Source organism: Marmota flaviventris, chromosome 9 (genome assembly GCF_047511675.1).
Source record: "Marmota flaviventris isolate mMarFla1 chromosome 9, mMarFla1.hap1, whole genome shotgun sequence".
In the NCBI taxonomy this organism is placed as follows: domain Eukaryota; kingdom Metazoa; phylum Chordata; class Mammalia; order Rodentia; family Sciuridae; genus Marmota; species Marmota flaviventris.
In genome coordinates this window covers 45,471,880-45,494,567 of record NC_092506.1, presented here as the reverse complement: position 1 = coordinate 45,494,567, position 22,688 = coordinate 45,471,880, and the positions used below count along the sequence as shown (strand labels likewise).

General features: G+C 36.1%; 1 protein-coding gene across 4 annotated transcripts in view; it reads left to right on the top strand.

The window, feature by feature from the left end:
* The first annotated feature begins 2,627 nt into the window (after positions 1–2,627).
* The window catches only part of LOC114098188 (L-lactate dehydrogenase C chain), a 42,656-nt gene continuing 22,595 nt past the window's right edge, over positions 2,628–22,688 (top strand). Inside the window, exons 1-5 of one of the 4 annotated variants that reach the window (XM_027942303.2) lie at positions 2,628–2,961; positions 3,063–3,197; positions 9,754–9,871; positions 18,298–18,471; positions 20,490–20,663. In XM_027942303.2, the coding sequence (XP_027798104.1) occupies positions 3,072–3,197; positions 9,754–9,871; positions 18,298–18,471; positions 20,490–20,663 (592 nt within the window). In that variant the 5' untranslated portion in view covers positions 2,628–2,961; positions 3,063–3,071. Of the gene's footprint in view, positions 2,984–3,062; positions 3,198–9,753; positions 9,872–18,297; positions 18,472–20,489; positions 20,664–22,688 lie in introns of all 4 variants that reach the window. The other 3 variants (XM_071616347.1, XM_071616348.1, XM_071616346.1) reach the window with 3 other exon arrangements.

The window sequence follows — 22,688 nt, the reverse complement described above, 5'->3', positions numbered from 1 at the left end:
TCTGCCACTGAGCTACAACCCTGCCTGCCCAAAATTTGCTCTTAAAATGTACAACTCTTGGGCTGGGGTTGTGGCTCAGTGGTGGAGTGCTTGCTTAGCATGTGTGAGGCACTGGGTTCGATTCTCAGCCCCACATCTAAATAAAATGAAGGTCCACTGACAACTAAAAGAAATTATTTAAAAAAGTGTACAATTCTTTGGATTTAATTACCCCCAAAAGAAACCAGAATATTTCCATGGGCTTTGTGATCCTTGAGGTAACTTCAGTTTTATTTTTAAAAAATTGTTTAGATGTTGATGGACCTTTATTTTATTCATTTATTTATATGTGGTTCTGAGAATCAAATTCATTACCTCACATGCTAGACAAGTACTCTACCACTGGACTACAATCCCAGCCCCTCAGTTTTATTTTTAAAAAGTCCATATTTTAATGTCATATTTGATACAATAAATTAGACAATATGAACATGATTGAAAAATAAGTGAAATAGACTTACTCAATCTTTCATGAATCTTGTAAAGTTTCATCATTTTCTGCAACAATAAGTGCTCTGGGTTCACCAAGTACCTTCCTGCCCCAGCAAGGAATAGGCCAACTCTACAAGGAGACCTTTTTTTTTTTTCATATCTTTAGGAAGTGGATTAAGCAGGTCTTAGCCCCGCCTCACACAGGCTTTTAGTGGAGAAGAAAACGAGATGCTCAGCACATGGTCCTCGTATTTTTTTTCTCCTCCTATAGCCATAAAAACTCAAAAGCCACATTCCAGTCTAGGGTCGTAGCTCAATGGTAGAGCGCTTGCCTCACATGCATGAGGCCCTAGGTTCTATCCTCAGCACCACATAAAGATAAATAAAAATGAAGATGTTGTGTTCATCTACAACTAAATATTAAAAAAATAGATTCTCTCAAGATTCTTTACTGAGTGCCTACTATATAATATGATAGATGTTGCAATATACAAGAATAAGTAAAAATAAAATCTTGACTATTTTGACATTACTGCAATAAAAATGTCAATTAAGCTTGGAGAGGTATTAAGAGCCACTTCTCTTCACGATTACCAAGGGGATATATCATTTGGCCACCAGGAGCCTGAGGGAAGTATACAGCTTGTTTATTTATTTAGGTACTGGGGATTGAACCAAGGGGCATTAACCACTGAGATAATCCCCAGTCTCACTAAATTGCTGAGGTTGGCCTTGAACTTGTGATTCTCCTGCCTTCCTTGTCTGAGCTACTGGGATTACAGGTATGCACCAGCATGCCTAGCTACAGCTTGATTTTTTTTGTCTGTGATACCCAGAGTCTTGTGCATGCTAGACAAGTGCTCTGCCACTGAGCTACATCTCTAGCCTATTTTGCAATTTTTGTATTTTTTATTTTATTTATTTATTTTTAGTTGGATCTGGTTAAGTTGCCCAGGCTGTTCTGAAACATACTATTATGTTGGGATTGCAGGCATTGTGCCACCAGGCCTGACCACAGCTTGAATTTGCAGGCCATCTAGGTCAGCAGTGTTCCTCAGCCCTGAGGTTGCTGGGGAAGCACACAAGCAAGTTGTGGTACCAATGTGCAGATGCCACTCCTGTGTGCTACCTATGGGGAGCTTCTAATTTTGGTCTTGTAGTAGGTTGAGAAAAAGTGCCATAAGAGAAACAGGAGAGAAATTGGAAATTGTGGTAGTTGACACAATTGTCAAGGAAAGCTGGAAGTGCAGTTTAGTGTGCCAAAATTGAAAATGAGGAATTAACCTCAAAGGATGGGCAAACAACTTTCCAGATATAGAGAACATTAAAATGTTCTGAGCCCCCCCACCCCCACCCCCCAAAAAAGGTTGTCCAAAGTCTAATTGGAGGGAGTTTGGTGAGTGTTTTAAAGTTGGAGGGGTAGAAGGAGGTCAAATCTTAAAGGTCTTTTTGGTTATTCTAAGTATAATGGAAAGCCAAGGAAGTGTTTTAAGCAGAGTTATTGCATGTTCTGCACTACATTACACACACACCCCACAGATCATTACATGGAAAATAGATTATCATTTATATATTGACAGGTTCATATGCAAATACTAGACAAAAAAATGGAGGAATTGTGTCCCCTTCTGTGAGTTATAAATTGTTGGTGTTGAACCCTTAGAAAGCACCCTTAGAAAACTAGACATGGCCTTTTCATGTCATTAATGCCCTCTGTTCTCTCAAGAGAAATCCAAACTTTATTTCAGCACGTGGTCCTAAAGCTACAGAGGTCAATATGTCATAAAGTGACTGCAAGTAAATGCTTGGATAAGGGTGCGACGAGTGCACCATCAAAAAGTATGTTTCTCAAACTTCGGGATGGTAATTCCCAAGTCCAACTTTAAATTCCTTTCATCCCAGGGGCCCAGATTCGTTCTGCATGTCCTCTCATCTCAGAAAACAGTAAATTAGGCTGGTTCAGGCCATGAGCTCCGCGGCCGAGGCAATTCCCCAGCTGGCTGCCCATCTTCAGTAGTCTGGCCGCCACCAGCTGTAGCTCAGTTTCCTGGTAATAGTTGGGAGACATTTCTCACGCCGAGGACGCCCACCCCTTGCCGATGCGCCTGCGCTGGGGCCGGCCGGGGGCGGGGCTTGCGTGCTGACGTTAAGGGCCGCGCGAGGCGGCCAACTGTAACGGTTGCTGGGCTTCGCACCTGAACAGTCGTTGGTGTATTTTTCTGGGGTCACTTTTTACTTTCTTAAAGGTGGCGCGTTGTGCTTTGGGGGTCGTCTGTACTGAATTGAGCCAAGAAGAGCGTTTGTGAGCGTCTGGTGCTCAGTGAAAATAGTGGCTGGGAACGAGGAGGGTTTAGAAATCGTGTTGGTGCCCCGTTCCCTACCACTGATTATTTATTGAGTGTTCCTTGCTTTACCCCACACTCTTTGACCAGGAAATTTTTTCTTGGGTTTCTTTCCACCCCTGTGTCTTCCATTCTGCGAACTCAAGAGGTAGTTCCTTACATACTCTCAGGTAGTTCCTTAGATATCGTAACTGTGAAAGGGATGGATTTAGGGAGTTTGATTCCATGAAATTGCATTATCTCTGTTAGGTTCTCGAAATGTCAACTGTCAAGGAACAGCTTATTGAAAATCTAGTTGCAGAAGATGCCGTCTCCCAGAGGAAGATCACCATTATTGGATCTGGTTCTGTAGGCATGGCTTGTGCTATTTGTATCTTACTGAAGGTAAGTCATAAGCCCATCCTGCTGCTGAAAATCAAGTAAGCACTTTTAGGAGTTGTACGCGTTGAGTTCAAAGTTTCAGGACTATTGTCTTGACAGCAAATATGTATCCTTTCATATCTGATTTTGACACAATTTAAAAAACATTTACTTTGAGCTAAATGTGTGTCAGGCATTGCTAGACTATTTAAATTTACTTATAGGATTATTCTGTTATTTAACAATTTCTGTAGAAATGATTCAGTATCTTGCATTCCTTGAAGATAAGTCAGTGAAAATCATATATTCAAAGGGCTTATACTTCAAATCTTTTGCTTTTGCTTTATCTTTTCTGTTCAGAGCATCTTTTCAAGTGTTTATTGGCCATGTGTATATCATCTTTGGATAAATATTCAAATCCTTTGTCCATTTAGAAAACTCAGGGCTTTTGTGTGTGTGTGTGTGTGTGTGTGTGTGTGTGTGTGTGTGTGTGTTTGTATGTGTAACTCAACCCAGGGGTGCTTAATCTCTGAGCCAAATCCCCAGCCTTTATTTTATTTTGAGACAGGGTATCACTAAGTTGCTTAGGGCCTTGCTAAATTGCTGAGACTGGCTTTGAACTCAGGATCCTTTTGCCTCAGCCTCATGAGCAGCCGGTATTACAGGCCTGTGCTGAAGCAGCTGGCAGGGATTTTTTTTTTTTTTTTTGATTGTTGGATTGTTGGAGTTCTTTATATATTCAGATATTAACCACTTATCAGATAGATGATTTGCAAATACTTTCATTCCATGAGTTCCTTTTCCACTCTGTTGCCTGTGTCCTTTGATGCACAGACGTTGTCAAATTTAATGTCTAATTTATTTTTACTTTTGTTGCCTATGCTTTTGTTGTATCCAAAAAAAGCACTGCAAAATTAAATGTCAGGAAGCTTTTCTTCCATGTTTTCTTCTAAGAGTTTTATAGTTTTAGATGTTATGTTTATATTTTTGATCCATTTTGAATTAACTTTGTATTTGGTGTAAGGTTAAGGTCCATGTTTGTTCATTGACATGTTAATATCCAGTTCTTTCAATATCTTTTGTTGAAAAGACTATTCCTTCCCCTTTATCTTGGCATCCTCGTTAAAAATTTGAGTCTCATTATGTTCTTCTAGCCTATATTATATCTGTCTTTATGCTGTACCACACTATTTTATATTAAGTTTTGAATTCAGGTAGTATGACACCTCCCACTTTGTTCTTTTTCAAGATTACTTTTGACTTTTTGGGTCCTTTTAGATTCAAAGTGAATTTGGGATGAATTTTTCTATTTCTGAAAAATAACATATTTGGAATTTTGATAGACTAGCACTGAATCTGTAGATTGCTTTGGGTAATATTGACATCTTAATATTTTAATAATATTGTCTTCCAATCCATAAACATGGGATATCTTTCTGTTTATTTACGTCTTCCTTAATTTTTTCAGCAACATTTTGTAGTTTTTCTTTTCTTTCTCCTTCTCCTTCTTCTTCAACCCAGGGATGCTTTACCTTTGAGCCACATCCCCAGCCCTTTTTAAAATTTTGAGCCAGGGTTTTACTAAATTACTTTGGGCCTCACTAATTGCTGAGGCTGACTTTGAACTTGCAATCCTCTTGCCTCACCTCTCAATTTGTTGGGATTATAGGCACGTGCCACTGCACCTGGCTGTAATTTTTAAGTGTGGAATCTTTTACCTCCTTAAGTGTTTTTTAAATGTACTACTCAACCTTTATAATAACTTTTAGAGGTAGGTACTGTTACTTTTTCTATTTATAAATAAGGATATTAAAGCACAGATGTTAAGTAACTTAGAAATATTGAAACAACTAGTAGGTAGAAGAGCTAGGATTGAAATCATGGCAGTTTGAACACAGATCCTGTGTTCTTAAGTCCTTTACAATGTTTAGACAACTTTTGGAAACTTGCAGGGGGAGATTACAAGAAGAAGCAAAGTCAATTTAATTCCAGAATCCTAGAAAGGCTCAGGAATTGGAAGTACCAGTCACCTCATAAGGTGGGGGTGAGGGATGGGACTAAAAACATGAGGACTGGTTGAAAGTTTACATGAGGAGAAGGAAAACCAACAGATTCTCTTCCCTAGCTTAATCAACTAGACACCCACCTCTCTCATCCTAGCAGGCAAGAGAAAGGAGGTTATTATTTGGAGAAATTGAATGATTCGGGCTGGGGATGTGGCTCAAGTGGTAGCGCGCTTGCCTGGCATGCGTGCGGCACAGGTTCAATCCTCAGCACCACATACAAACAAAGATGTTGTGTCTGCCGAAATCTAAAAAATTAATATTAAAATTCTCTCTCTCTCTCTCTCTCTCCCCCCCCTCCCTCCCTCCCTCCCTCTCTCTTAAAAAAATTTAAAAAAAAATTGAATGATGCTCTGCACTGAAGACATCAAGGACAGTAAAGCATTATTGATAATGGGTGTATTACTGAAAGCCATAGGATTAAGTGAAAGTTTATATGTTGAATAATGAGGTGAAAAGATTTTGCTCCCAAGAAATTACTAGAAAGCTGTCAGGGAATAGAATATAGAAAAGAGATGAAATTAGAGTATCAATCAGTAGGTTCAAGAGGTGATTAATTGATGTTTCAGTATGAAACAAGAAAGATAGGTTATTAAGGGGATTAAAAAAAGTTTAAGTAAATTATTTAAGGAGATAAAAAATTCTAAAACTGAAGGATATGGATTTATAGATAACAAAGAATTCACTGAGTTCTATCATTATTATGGATCCAAAAAAGCCTACTCCAATACATATTATTATGAAATTTCAGAACTCCAACTGTGGGAGAATAGCAATTTTTGGAGCCCCCCCCCTTTTTAACAAGAATTCACTATACTGTGGCAGATAGTAAAATGGAACAGAATATTCAAGACCTTTTCTTCAGATTATATTGATGTATTGTGTGTGGAAAATGATGAAGGATATTAAAATGCACATATTCATATGCATTAAAGTATGCATTAAAATATTCTGGGCTGGGGTTGTGGCTCAGTGGTAAAGCACTTGCCTAGCATGCCTGAGGCACTGCATTCAATCCCTGGCACCACATAAAAGTAAACAAATAAAGGTATTGTGTCCATCTATAACTAAAAAAATATTTTAAAAAAATATAATCATTTTGATATGAAGGGACAAGGACTGTAAATGAGTATCATGACATCTGCATATGTCATTGAGAAGTGGACTTTAAAGCATTTTTAAGGTCATGTAGGAGTTGGGGATGTGGCTCAGTGGTAGAACACTTGCCTGGCATGTGTGAGGCCCTGAGTTTGATCCCCAGCCCACCAGGGGGAAAAAAAAAAAAAGACTATAGCTATAAAGTTTTTATAAGTGACTAGCAGTACATCCTATTTTGTGTCCTATTTAAAGTAATCACAGTAGTTTTCATTAAACTGGTTTGAATCTTCTGGTTCTCCTGTTCTTTTTATCTTACAGTGGTTACTCTGGCACTTCCTGGAGAAAAGATTCTGAGACTATCATAATTGTTTTTTCTCCTATCATGCTAAGCAAGTGTTCTACCACTGAGCTACATTCCCAGCCCTTTTGAAAACTTTACATTGAGGGACTAGGGTTGTGACTTAGCGGTAGGGTGCTTGCCTAGCATGCACAAGGCCCTGGGTTCAATCCTCAGCACCACATAAAAATAAATAAATAAATAAAATAAAGGTATTCTGTCCAACTACAACTAAAAAACAAACAAACAAACAAACTTTACATTGAGACAGGGTCTTACTAATTGACCCAGGCCAGCCTTGAATTTGAAATCCTCCAGCCTTAGCCTCCCAAGTAACTGGGACTACAGGTGTGTGCCACTGCACATAATAACTATTCTTATAAATTCTGCCAGGCTAAGCAAGCCCAGGCTCTTTCTTTGAAATTCTTTTTGAGAAATATACTCACAAATATGTAGTTCACGTCCCCCCACCCCCAGGGCTGGGAATCAAACCCAGGGTCTCACACATGCTAGAAAAGCACTTTACCACTGAGCTACACACCCATACCTGTAGCTAACAAAAAATAAGCCAGCAGTGTTTAAGGATTATTTGAGCATTGTGTTTAACAGTCATGACAAATGGAGCTATTAACATTCCCTTGATAGGAGAATTGTCTGGAAACCTGTTCAAGTTTTAAAGGAAAACTGTCCTAGTTATTAAATTATTGTCACTTATTAGTTCCCAAACTTTCTATATTCTGCTTTGTGACGTTGGCAGTGAGCCTCTGCGTATTTTCCTCCTTTTGCAGTTTGCATCTGCCAATAAGGGGTATTGCACAGAAATTGAAAGAGAGGAGGGGAGAAGTAACCTCCTTGTTTGCTTGTTGTTCTGGTCACTGATATTCCAACTAGTGTCCTTTGCCCAAGTATTAGAAGTTGGTTCTAGTCTCTTTTGGAAGTCCCAGCATTGGCCTCATCTTTCTTCTTCGGTGGGATCGTCAGCAGTAAGGTTTTTTTCTCCCACAGGGGTCTGAGCATGGCTCCATGAAGCACCTCCTTTGCTTTCTTTCTCTGTTTCCTCAGCTTTAGGGATGGTAGGTTCTAACTCATTTGCTATTTCTGGGTTACCCCATATGTTCCCTTTTTACTCTTTCAGCCCTGCAATATTTGTCTAACCAATTCTTTATTTAAATTCCCTATGTTAAAATAAAGTGTTTTCCTGACCAGATACAGAGAGACACAAGCTGATGTAAAAATGAATCTATAGATATGATTTGGTTTTCTTAGCATATGTAATCCTTCTGGATGAAACTTCTCATTCTCCTTCCATTCCTGATACATGACACATAATTTAGTAAATTTATTTTTTTACTTTTATTTATTTATTTTTTTGGTACCAGGGATTGAACCCAGGGCATTTACCCACTGAGCCATGTCTCCAGCCCTTTTTGTATTTTATTTAGAGACAGGGTCTCACTGAGTTACTTAGTGCCTTGCTTTTGCTGAGACTGGCTTTGAAGTCAGCATCCTCCTGCCTCAGCCTCCCCAGCTACTGGGATTACAGATGTGTGCTACCACACCAGGCACCCCAGCCCTTTTTATATTTTATTTTGAGACAAGGTCTCACTAAGTTGCTTAAGGTCTTACTAAATTGCTGAGGCTGGCTTTCAACTCATGATCTTCCTGCCTCAGCCTCCTAAGCCTCTGGGATTGCAGGCATGCGCCACCAAGTCTGGCTGCCATTTTCTTTTAGAGGGTTAAGTTTCCTCAAATTTGTATCTGAGGCAGGTTCTGGAACCAATCACCTTGGATACTGAGGGACAGACAACTCTATACAATTTTTCAGAAAGGTCATATGATGCCTGATCTCAACAGAACAAACAGAACAATAAACAGTAGTAGGTAGGGACTTTGAACCTCTTCCCTTACTGTTCATTATTGGACTCTATTCACCAGAATCTAAGGGAATGCATTTGTTCTATATAGTTCTGTGTTCTAGGCATATGACAAAAAAACCCAGTTGAAATTAGAATAAGCATAAAGAGACTATAAATTGTGTATCTAACTGAAAAATCTAAGAGCAGAACGTTAACTTCAGGTATTACTGGATCCTAGAATTCAGACATATCCAAGACACAGTCTCTGCATATGTTGGTTTAGATTTCCTCTGTTAATTCTTAGGCCACGTTGTGCTATTTATTTGTAAAGATGGCTGTTCAGTTTGTTCTTAGAGTCCTATGTTGTTCTTTGAGCCCGATTCCAAAGAAAAGTGAGACTCAGTCTCCCATCTTCCATGTTCAAACCTCATAGACATTGTTTCATTATGCCTGGGCCATAAACTCATTTATAAACAAGTTGCTGTGGCCAAAAAGAGAAAATTAAACAATTGGCTGGGCATGGTTTTATTTTGGAGGTCTAAGATCAATTATACTGCATTTAACCACCTGTAATGAGTTCCCATTAAAAAGGAATTCTACTACTAGAGAAAGGGATACTGGCCAGGTGTGGTGGCACATGCCTATAATCTCAGAAGAATGGGGCAGGAGGATTGCAAGTTTGATATCAGCCTTGGTAAACAAGTGAGATTCTATCTCAAATAAAAAGGGCTGGGGATGTAGTTCAGTGGTAGAGTTCCTCTGGATTTTAGGACAAAAAAGAAAAAAAAAAGAAAGGAAGGAAGAAGAGAAACAGGGAAAGAGAAAATAAAAAGTTATACTGGGGAAAGTATTAGATGTTCACCATAAGTGGCTTCCTGTTTGGCCATAAGGAGGCATACTAAAAGCATCTTCAGTCAACTCAAGAATTAGGCTTAAAGTTAAATATAATAAAACCATTTGAAAGAATTGTATACCTTTTTATTGGGTTTACGTTGATACCTGAAGGGGTAAAAATAAAACCATCCTAAACAATTCTAACAATTAGGTGAAGGCAAAACAGTTTTTCCTACTGGTCACTCTAAGAGCACATTCAGCAACTATTTTTATGTCATTTTTCCAATTAAAAAATATGAGACTCCTTTGGTTATAAAGTAGCCATATGAATTATTTTCATTCTCCTAGAACTTAAGTAGGAACATATTATTCAGAACTTTCTTGTATTTTAGGATTTGGCTGATGAACTTGCCCTTGTTGATGTCGCAGAGGACAAATTGAAGGGAGAAACGATGGATCTTCAGCACGGCAGTCTTTTCTTTAGTACTTCAAAGATTGTATCTGGAAAAGGTTAATTTTAGTTTTATAAAGTTATTTTCAGAGCTTTAAAAAAGTAATGAAGTTTTACTAAATTGATGTCAATAAATATAAAATTAAAAACAACACTGTCATTAGAACATAATTTATAAGTTTTTTTAAAAACAATTATAATTGGAGGAAATTTGGAAAACATTTAAAGTATAAAGAATATTTGAATCTTCTGTTAATGGTTTTATTTACTTATTTCCCTTTCTATGCAATTGTTTTTTACTTAACCAACTATAATATACTTTTTAAACTTGTCATTTTGTCTCACATATTTTGTCAAAATAATGCAGTCTTGAGCAGTTTTTGCAATATTATTGATGTATTTCTTCATATTTTCCACCTGGTTGTCTTTTCTTTTTTTCTTGAGTAGGCTGAAGCCCAAAATAAACTGATGGGTTTTTTTTCTTTCCAAAATTTTTATTTGTGCATTGTAGTACATAATGATGGGAATTGTTACATATTCTCACATGTTTCTTTCTGTGTTTATAGAGGACCAAATATGAAGGTATAGCATCAGCCCATAGAATATAGAAAGTGGAGAACTTGGCCCCATTACCATTAACATCATGTGTTGACCAACTAAAAAACCTCAGAGTATTGGGGAAAAATTATTTTATTATATATCAGAGTGAATAGTACACTCCTTGGTAATGTGATTTAACAGATTACTCTCTACTAGCAACTTAATTTAAAATGTAAGAAACAACCCATCATAATCATTTTATTATATTGACCCAAAATATATAAATTTATTTAGAAGTTCATTTGCTAATTTTCTAATTGTAGGATAAGGCCTTTCAGTATGACTCAGTTGATTAAAGTTTTGCAGTGCCTTTCTCACACATGTCCCCCATCCCAGGGCACTTCACCATAGAACCATGTCCCCATCCCTTTTATATATTTTTTAAATTTTGAGACAAGAGTCTCAGTAAGTTGCTTTAGGGCTTCCCTAAGTTGCTGAGGCTGGCCTTGAACTTGTGATCATCTTGCCTCAGCCTTCTGAATCACTGGGATTACAGGATTGTGCCACCAGGTCCAGTTGTGGTGTCTTTCTTAAAGCCCACCAATAATGATCAATTTGATTTTTTTTGAAGTACTAAAAGAAATTTAAAGATACTCTTAAAGCAATAAAGTTATAAAACTCTACAAAACTTTTATGATTTTTCTACATTTTAATATTTTATACCTGAAAGGATAGTTTTTGAGCAATGTGCTTTTAATATGTCTCTCCAAAGCATTCAATTTAATTTTCATAGAAATACTTTTAGGTTTAATTTATCATCAAACAGTTGACATGAAAAATGAGATTAAGAATAATATAACAGAGCTAGGTGTGGTGGCACACACCTGTAATCCCAGCGGCTCCAGAGGCTGAGTCAGGAGAATTGTAAATTCAAGCCAGTCTCAGCAGCAGCAAGGTGCTTAGCAACTCAGTGGGAGCCTATCTCTAAATAAAATACAAAATAGGGCTGGGAATGTGGATCAGTGGTTGAGTGCTCCTGAGTTCAAGCCCCAATATCAAACAAAAAAACTTCTGCATAATTATGAGAGAAAAATTTATCAATCCTTAAGGAAATACCAGGTTACTTAACATAGTGACATGTTTACAGAACAGGCAGAGAGAGTTAAGCAGAGCACTCTAGCTAGTTTTCACCCTGATAGCATTAGCCAAACCTAGTAAACACCAATTTTGATTTTCACTGTCTCAGGATAGAGGAGGTCAGAGGAGTTGAATAGGAGATTACCCCAAAAGTCTGGGACCCTGATGGATTACACCATGTATCTGTAAATTTTTTCTTTTTCTTTTCTTCCTTCCTTCCTTTTTTTTGGGGGGGGGGGGGTATTGGGATTGAACCCAGGGAAACTTTGCCACTGAGCTATACCCCCAGTTCTTTTTGTTTTTATTTTGAGACATCGTCTCACTAAATTGCTGATATTGGCCTCAAATGTGTGATTCTCCTATCTCAGCCTCCTGATTAGCTGAAATAATAGGTATGCACTGCCACACCCAGTCAGTAACTTTTTATGTAAAGAGCCAGACAGTAAATAGTTTAGGCTTTGTCAGCTATATGGTCTGTGTCTCAACTATTCACCTCTGCTGTTGTAATGCAAAAATGATCATAGATAATAAATAAGCAAGTGGCTATTGCTACGTTCTTTTTTTTTTGAAATAATGGTGTTTTTAAAAATTTATTTTATTTTATTTTTTTAGAGAGAGAGAGAATTTTTAATATTAATTTTTTAGATTTCGGCAGACACAACATCTTTGTTTGTATGTGGTGCTGAGGATCGAACCCGAGCCACACGCATGCCAGGCGAGCGCGCTACCGCTTGAGCCACATCCCCAGCCCTGCTATGTTCTTTTTTTTTAAAAAAATATTTTTTTTAGTTTTAGATTGGACACATTATTAATTATTTTTATATGGTGCTGAGAATCAAACCCAGTGCCTCACACATGCCAGGCAAATGCTGTACCACTGAGCTACAACCTAAGCCCCTATTGCTATGTTCTAATGAAAATGTATGTACAAAACAAGTGATGGGCCAGATATGACTGGCTGGTAGCCATCATCATTTACTAATTCCTGAACTGTGTGTATCCTTAATGTAAGGATGACTTAGAAAGAATTTACTTCTCCCTACTTAATGGGAACCATGGAAGTGAAGTTGTTTCTTAGACACTTTAATAGAAGATGATGACTGTTACTAATTTGGAACAGCAAGCCAGTTCTTCCACAAATAAAGTTCTAGGAAAAATGAATATCTCACAGTAGGAATAATTAAATCTATAAGAAAATTCATGAAGAAGAACCATTAGGGATGACAAGAACAGTTACTGTAGATTTCCAGATTATCAAACATAAATTATAAAATATGATTATTTAAAGAATTAAAGGACCAACTTGAAGATAGCATGATACAGGAAAGTATAAAAACAGATTTAAGGGGCTAGGGTTGTAGTTCAGTGTTAGAGTGTTTGCCTCATGTGTGTGAGGCACTGGGTTTGATCCTCAGCACCACATATAAATAAATAAAGGTATCGTGTCCATCTACAACTTTAAAAAATAAAAAACAGATTTTAAAAATAACCAAATGTAACTTCTAAGTGTGAAATATAATGAAATTAAAAACTGCATGATAGACACATTTGAAGAGAGAAATAGTAAATACAAAACAGTTACTCAGAAATCAGTAAGAACTAGATGGTACGACAGATTAAGAATCATAGAGGATAGTTGGACTGGGTATGTAATTTAGTTGGTAGAGTGATTGACTAGCATGCTTGAAGCCCTGGGTTCAGTTCCCAGCAAACACACACACACAGAAACCATGGAGGATAGAATGACAAACTGTAATGTATGTCTAATTAGAAAAGTGAATGAAACAGAGGAAAAATTTGAAGATATCCCTAGTGGGCTGGGGTTGTGGCTTAGTGATGGAGTGCTTGCCTACCATGTGTGACACACTGGGTTCAATTCTCAGCATCACATATAAACAAATAAAGGTCCATCAACAACTAAAATAATATATTAAAAAAAAAAGAAATCCCTAGGTGGACACATTGTTAAGGAATTAGGCAATACTAAAGGAAAAGAAAGGATTGTAAAAATTGTCAGAGAAACTACGCACAGTGTGGTACTTCTGTAGTCCCAGTTACTTACTCGGGAGGCTGAAGCAGGAGGATCACTTGAGCCTAGGAGTTCCAGAGGAGCCTGGGTGACATAGCAAGACCCTAATTCTTGGAGAAAACAAGCAAACAAAAAAACACAACCCAACAAAAAGACTCTCTTCAAAAACAAGGTCATAGGAACTGCTTTACCATATATCAGGACTCATAAAATTACACTAATTAAGTGCATAGACAAAATATTGGCTATAACACCAATATTATTTAATAAATCAGAAATTTATGAATTTATGAAATTTTAGTTATGGTAATACCTATCTTTATGGAAAGAAAGAAAGAAAAACCCATACCTGATACCTCCCACAAAAATCAAATCCAATTTAGTTTAAGATCAAAACATGAAAAGCAAACTTTCTGCTCAGACAATAATATCTTTATGACCTCAGAGTATGGAAGAATTTCTTAAACACAAAGAAACAAAAAGCATAAACAGTGAAGAAAATTAAGAGTTTGTGTTTACAAAAATACACTATAAAAAGAGTGGAAAACTGAGACAAGATATTTGAATCATAACTGACAAAGGAATAGTGTTCAGAATAAAAAAATATTTGTATTCATAAGATAAATACAGCCGGGGATGGTGGTGCACCCCTGTAATCCCAGTAGCTTGAGAGGCTAAGGCAGGAGGACTGAGAATTCAAAGCCAGCCTCAGCAATTTAGTTATGCCCCGTCTAACTCAGTGAGACCCCATCTCTAAATAAAATACAAAAAAGGGCTGAGGATGTTGCTCAGTGGTCAAGTGCCCTGGGTTCAATCTCTGATACCCCCCCTTAAAAAAAGATGAATGTACATGTACTGTTATGTGGTGTGTACATACAAATATGTAATAACAAATCCCTATGTTATGTGTAATTATAATGAACTAATAAAAAGGAAAAAAGATCAATACACATAGCCCAATAGAAAACAGGGAATGACTTGAATATTTTACAAAAGGAGAGAGTCAAATGGCCTATAAATCTAGGAAAAGACAATCTCATTAGTAAACAAGGAAAGGAAGATAAAAATCATATCAATATATGATTATACACCAATTATATTGACAAATGTGTGATAACACTGTTAGAAGGTGGAACAATAGGTGCTCTCAAACATGGCATGTTGAAGTGTCATAGTAAAACTTTTTTTTTTTTAATATTTTTATTTTTTTTTAGTTTTCGGCAGACACAACATCTTTGTTTGTATGTGGTGCTGAGGATTGAACCCGGGCCGCACGCATGCCAGGCGAGCGCGCTACTGCTTGAGCCACATCCCCAACCCAGTAAAACTTTTTTTTTTTAAAAAGTTCCTCATTACCTGGAGAAGCTGAACATAAAACCCAGAAATTGCACTCCTAGGTGCACATTTACACTAGGATACATATACAAGAATGTATTATGGTTTAATTTATAGCTTGCTTTGTAAGATTATGTAGCAATGCAAATAAATGAACTACAGGACATTAATGTGGATGTTAGCTAAAGGAATGTATATGGTTCAAAAACTGCTAAAACTAATATTTAAATATGCATAGGTGACTAAAGCTATTTTTTTAAAGGTAAGGTTATGATTTCCAACAGTCCAAAGAGTTGGTAACCTCCAAATATGAAGGATGTTGATGTAATCTATAAGGAGTACACAGGGGCTTTCAAGGGTTTGGCAGTGTTCTATCAATTCTTGTGGTTAACTTTTAATATTTAAAAATAATTTTAATATATTTCTTATACACTCTTCTATATGAATGATTTACAGTAGAACATTTTGGAAACACATCTTTTTAAAAATATTTTTATTTATTCATATGTGGTGCTGAGGATCGAATCCAGGGCTTCACACATGGTAGGCGAGCACTCTCTGAGCCATAACCACAGCCCTTGGAAACACATTTTATGAGCTCTACTGTAAGACAGCAGTGGAATATCATTGATTATTTCAGTGTTAATTATATGTACAATGAATGAGTCCATGTGCTGGAAACAGAAGGTGCTAAGATATTTGTAGAAGGAAGAGTGAAATATGAGCTCAGAACCTATTGTGGAGCTTATGATCAAGTTAGGGGTTTAAGACATAGCCATTGGAAGATAATATGGTGTTATAATACCTATTTGAAAACTATAGGCAATAAATGCTTTAAAAAATTCTTTTTTTTTTGATTAATGAACATTTATTGTGCATGATAGAACATGTTAGATCCCAAGAGAGATGTAAAGACATGCACATCATAGTCTCTGCCCTCAGACTACTCCTAATATAGTTGGGGAAGCAAAACAGACGTGTGAGAAGCTAAATAAACAAGTGTTACATAACTAGGATGATGCCTTGAGTGTAATGTTGATGTGTAAGGAAAATAATTTGGAATATCTACTGACAGTTCCCTTTCTTATAAATGTTTTTAGAAATTTGAAGTAGAAACATAATTGCTTTTCTGCTGGAGAGAATGTTAATAATAGCTCTTGCAAATTACAAAAGACTCCCAGGCATAAATAAACCTAATTTGTGAGGAGCAAAAAAATCAATTATTTAGACCCTTCAAACGCTATTTCCTAACTTTTTACCTGTACTCAGGGAAAAATGGTAAGAATGTAGATGCAAGGATTCTAGAATTTTCACTGAATTCTAGTATTGAGAATGACAGAATAGCTGATTTGGTAATTAACTTTTCCACCACAAACAACTATAAAATCTGTGCAAATAAATAATATACATTCTTTCCAAGTGAATATATAACATTAGCCAAAATGAACCATAGAGTACAACAAAGCAATTTTCAATGAATTTCAAAGAACTGAAGTTATGTAGTATATATTTTTTGATCTCTTAGAATTATATTAAGGCTCAATGATAGAAAAATAACTAAATAGCACTTAAAGTTTACAAATTAAGTTGCACAGTTCATCTGGATAATACATTAATTCAAGAAAATGTTGCACTGGAAATTAGAAAATATTTAGTTTTTTAAAATTTATTTTACAGTATAATCCATTTTGACATATAGTACACAAATGGAGCACAACTTCTTATTGCTCTGGCTGTACATGGTTCAGAGTTACTCCACTAATGTAATCATCATGTATAAGGATAATAATGTCTGTCTCTTTCTACCATCCTTCCCATCCCCACAACCCTACCCCTCCCTTCACTCCCCTTTACACAAACCAAAGTTCCTTCATTCTTCCCCTATCTTCCTCCCCCACTATGGATCAGCATCCACTTACCAGAGAAAACACTGGGCTTTTGGGTTTTTGGGATCGGCTTATTTCACTTAGTATGATATTCTCTAGTTCCATCCATTTACCTGAAGTACTATAAAAATTCTTTATCTATTGTGTGGTTATACAATGGCTTATTATATCAAATCAATCTTCTAGATAAAGACCTTTAGGTTGTTCCCAACAGAACTAAAAATATATATAGCAATGCATAATGTTATGTTTATGCAGTTTTGTATTGTTGAAAGTGTATCTTCTGAGTAAATTCCTAAGAGTGGGTTATACATTGAATGTTCAATATGCATTGAAATTTCATGTTTTGAAAATAAAGCTACTATATTGGCATAAAAAAAAAAGTCCCCCAATGAGCAGCTCCGTGGTCTGAAAGGGTGGGGAAACAGCCCAATTAGCATCACCGCAGAGGAGCCAATCAGTTGGCAGCTAGAAGTTTGCTGGGGCCGCTGTGGAAACACACAAACAGACCCCCGACTCTAGACAATTACTGAGTCAGGACCTTTCCATTGTCCTGTTAGAATATCCTTCCAAAGTACCTTGGGCTTATGTACATTTTTTGGACACATATGCCTTTCCGCAGCACTAAGCCCTGATGAATCCAAATTTAAAAAGTTTAGAGTAAAAAGGGTTATTTTAAGTTTATCTTTGGGGAATATATACCCCTTCCCAATTAAAGAGATTGTGAATTATATGATTAAGAGATGCTTAGCAGAGGAATTGGTAATTGAAAAAGTACTTGACTATTATAATAAATAAGCATTATATCACATTGGTATTGGATTCAATAAGTGAAACATTTGTAAGATTGTTTTAAGTACTTGTTCATGGTCTGAAATAAAGTCCCAAACAAATAATTTGATGTAAATATATTCTGGCCTTTAGAATTCTAAAGCATATACATAAATATATGCTTTGAACTCTCAGAGTTCTAACCTTCTGATTCATTGTGGAGTTTGTTTGTTTTGGGGCTTTTTCTGTTGTTGTTACTCAGTATTAAGCCCAGGGGCACTTAAGCACTGAGCCAAATCCCCAGCCCCCCCCCCCCCCCTTTTTAATATACATTTTATTTAGTGACAGAGTTTTGTTGAGTTGCTTAGGTCCTCATTAAGTTGCTGAGACTAGCTTTGAAATAAAAATCCTTCTATCCTGCCTTAGCCTCCCCAGCTGCTGATTTTACAGGCATGCACCACCACACTCAGCTCATTATGGTGTTTCTAAGAAGCCAGAGATCTGACTTATTGCTTTGTGCCTTAATATCATCTGGGAATGTAGGCTAAAAAGGATGGTAACTTCTTTTATTATAAAATATTTGGAGGTGTCTGTGTGGAAATTGGCAAACAGTAATGACAAGACTTCCTTCAGTTTATACATGTTACTGCATAGAAAGTCTCGATTTGTAAATGCCAGACATGAAGGTAGACTCATACTTTAATACCAAGAGCAGATGATAGACTTGAAGAGTTAAGGCACAATAATTATGGCAATCTTGATCCAAATACTGTTGTTTCTGTTTTAGATTACAAGGTATCTGAAAACTCCAAATTAGTTATTGTCACAGCAGGTGCAAGGCAGAAAGAAGGAGAAAGTCGCCTTGATCTGGTCCAACGTAATGTGACTATCATGAAATCAATCATTCCTTCTATAGTCCGTTATAGTCCTGATTGTAAAATGCTTATTGTTTCAAACCCAGGTGAGTATTTCCTCCTTTCTTTTACTGATAAGGATGATTGTTCATACCATTCCTTCTTTTTGAAACTTCGTTGAGGTAACATTTATGTATAATAAACTGCACTCATGCAATGAAAGTATACATCACAATGACATTTTTTATCAAGGGCGTGGCATGGTTCTGGGGATAAAATCCAGGACTTGGCATATGCTAGGCAAGGACTCTACCACAGAGTTACATCCCCAGCCAGTGCAGGAAATTTTGTTAGATATAATCAGTTATGCACCACTGTAATCAAGATTCAGAACATTTCTGTTATTTGAAAATTCTTTTGTGCTCCTTTGCATTTCATCTCTCATTCCATGTCTGGCCTCATTTCCTGGAATTTTATATACTTAGAATCGTAGTGACTTAATCTTTTCTCCTTCCACCCAACATGACTATTTTGGGATTCATTCATGTTGTTGGGTATACCAGTGATTTGTTCCCTTTTTTTGCTGACAAGTATTCTTTTGTTTATACATTTTAAATACTCATTTCACCTGTTGATAGATACTTAGTTTGCAGCTATTATGAATAAAACTAATATGAACATTTGTATGTAAGTATTTACCTGGTCATATGCCTTCATTTCTTTGGGTAAGTACCTGGGGAAATCATGGGTGGGTTATGGGGTTAGTGTAAGTTTAATTATTAGAAACTATCAAAGAGTTTTTCAAAATGGTTGTTCCTATTTATATTCCCACCAGTACTGTAAGAGAGTTCTAATTGCTTTGCATCCTTGCCAATATTAGGTATTGTTGGTCTTTTTAATTTTAGCCTCACCATCTTCATTTTTGAAGGAAAAGTTCTGCCACATAATGTGTATGTTGGTACTCTTGCTACTGTCCCAGAAATCTCTTAAGTGCTGTTCATTTTTCTTCATTTTTAAAAATTGAAGTGAAGGGCTGGGGTTGTGGCTCAGCAGTAGAGCTCTTGCCTAGCATGTGCGAGGCTCTGGGTTTGATCCTCAGCACTACTAAAAATAAATAAATAAAAAATAAAGGTGTTGTGTCTGACTACAATTTAAAAAAACTGAAGTGAAATCCACATAACATGCAATTAATTAAAGTGTACAATTCAATGGCATATAGTATGTTCACAATATTGTGCAATTTTGGTTCTTTGTTCTTTTTCCTTTCTGTTTTTCAGACTGTAATATTTCAGTTTACCCATCTTTGAGTCACTGATTCTTTATTTTGATTTTTCATTCTGCTGTTGAGCTGTTCTTGTGAATTTTCATTTGTTCCTTTTCCTTTTCATAATTTCTCCTTATTGATATTCTCTATTTGGTGAGAAAATGTTCTCATGTTTCCTTGGATTTTTTCCCTTTAGATCTTTAAACATGCATTCCTTTAGCCCTTTAAGCATATTTTAAATAGTCATTTAAAGTATTTGCCAAGTAAATCTTTGTCTGGATTTCCTCTGGGATAGTTTCTGTAGGTTATTCATTTCTCCTGTGTTTCTTTGTGTGCCTCACAATATTTTTGTTGGGGGTACCAGGGTTGAACTTAAGGGCACTTGACCACTGAGCCACATCCCAGCCCTATTTTGTATTTTATTTAGAGATAGGGTCTCACTGAGTTGCTTACTCTTCCCAGCTAGATATACTGATTATTAGATGTGCAGACATACATATTTGGTATCTCAAAAGAGGATTTTTGCATTTTAAAATTCTTGTAGAAAACAATTTAACATTTTAAAAACTATATCTTGTTAAATTTCTTCACATTGAACTCTAATGACTCTGTATTTGACTCCAAGATAATGTATCTCTCTATCCAGAAAAGCAAATTGTAAAAAGAAGTTACTAGGGGCTGGGGTTGTGGCTCAGTGGTAGAGCGCTTGCCTCACACGTGAGAGACCCTGGGTTTGATTCTCAGCATCACATAAAAATAAATAAACAAAATAAAGATATTGTGTCAATGTATAACTTAAAAAATATCTTTAAAAAAAGAAGTTACTATGATTCTTTCTCTAACATGAATTGTTCTCCCCAGTGGATATCTTGACATATGTGGTCTGGAAGATAAGTGGTTTACCTGCAAGTCGTGTAATTGGAAGTGGATGCAATCTAGACTCTGCCCGTTTCCGTTACCTCATTGGAGAAAAATTGGGTGTCCATCCCACAAGCTGCCATGGTTGGATTATTGGAGAACATGGTGATTCTAGTGGTAGGTATAAATCTATTGTTATTCTATGACTATCTTTATTATCTTTAATAATGCTTATTTTTTTCAAAATCTGTTTTTCTGATGTTTATATAGTTGCATAACCTTTATTTTATTGCTATTTTCCTGGTGTATCTTTTTCTATTTCTTTATTTTACTTTTTAAAAAAATGTTTAGTTGAAATAACAATTATACATATTTAGAGGGTACAATGTGATGAATTGATAAATATTAATTATGTAATGATCAAATCAGGATAATTAGCATTATATATCACCTATAAATTTGTAATTTCTTTGTGATGATAGCATTCCAAAACTTTTTTTTTGGCTATTGGAATTGACAGTACATTATTGTTAACTATAGTTGCCTCAATGTTCAATAGAGCACTAGTACTTAATCCTATCATAACTTTGTACCCATGAACCTCCTTTTCCTTTTCTCCTTTCCAGTCTCTGGTAATAACTGTTGTATTCTTCTATGCTGTTAACATTTTTAGATTCCACATCTAAGTGAAATAATACTGCTTTTGTCTTCCTGTGTCTGGCTGATTTTGCTTATTGTTATGTCCTCTAGTTCCATCCATGATTTTGAAAATGACAGAATCTTATTTTTTAAAAAAAGCCATTTTTTTAGTTGTTGATGGACTTTTATTTATTTATTTGTGGTGCTGAGAATTGAACCCAGTACCTCACACATGCCAGGTAAGCATGGATTACTAGCTATGACCCCATCCTAGAATCTCATCTTTTTTTGGGAGTGAATACTATTCTAGTGTGTGTATCCATGTGTATCTTCCATTTTTAAAAAATCTATTCATCAGTTCTTGGATATTTCCAAATCTTGGCTACTGTAAGTAGTACTGCAATAAACATAAGTTTATTGTTGTGTCCCTGTGTCGATATCCGTTACAGTCAAGCTATTTCTTGAGTATGCTTGTGATTCATTTCTTTTGGATATACTATAGGCCCAGTAGTGGGATTGCTGGACTGTATGCCAATTATAATTTTAATTTTTTGAGGCACCTCCAGGTAGTTTTCCATAATGGATATACTAATTTATATTTCATTACCTCGATTTCCTTCTTTATATGTTTTCTTTAACATTTTGTAGTTATGGTTATCATTGTTCATTTTTTTAAAGAGAGAGAGAGAGAGAGAGAATTTTAATATTAATTTTTTAGATTTCGGCAGACACAACATCTTTGTTTGTATGTGGTGCTGAGGATCGAACCCGGGCCGCACACATGCCAGGGGAGCGCACTACCGCTTGAGCCACATCCCCAGCCCATCATTGTTCATTTTGATTTTTAATCTTCCTAGTTAGAGATTTGAAAGTTTGTGTATCACCATTACAGTAATGGCATATTCTGAATCTGATCATGAATTTACCTCTACAAGTGAGTTTTATATTTTCATGATAGTAATTGTTATTACTAGTAGAAGCAAGTCCTTCAGCATTTCTTGTAAGACTAGTCTAGAGGTGATGAGTTCCCTCATCTGTTGCTTATTATGGGAAAGATTTTTTATCTTTTTTATTTCTGAAGAAGAGCTTTGATAGATAAAATGTTCTTGGCTTACAGTTTTTCTCTTTTAGCCTTCTGAATATATTATTCCATTCTCTATTGACCTGAAAAATTTCTTCTAAGAAATCTGCTATTAGCTTAGTGGGGAATTACATATAACTTAATAATTTCCTCTTGCAGTTTTTAAAATTCTCTCTCTGGGGCTGGGGTTGTGGCTCAGTGGTAGAGTGCTTGTCTAGCACGCGCGAAGCGCAGGGTTTGATCCTCAGCACCACATAAAAATAAACAAAATAAAGGTATTGTGCCAAAGTATAACTAAATAAAAAAAATTCTCTCTATCTTTCTCTCTCTTTTAATGATATTTATCTTCTGGTTGAACTTTCTTTCAGATCATAAATTATTTTCCTCATTTCATTGAATTGCCTGTTTCTTCTTACTGATTTTCCCTTAGGATCATTATTCTGAATTTCTTTCCAAGTAATTAGTGAATTTTCCTTTCTCTG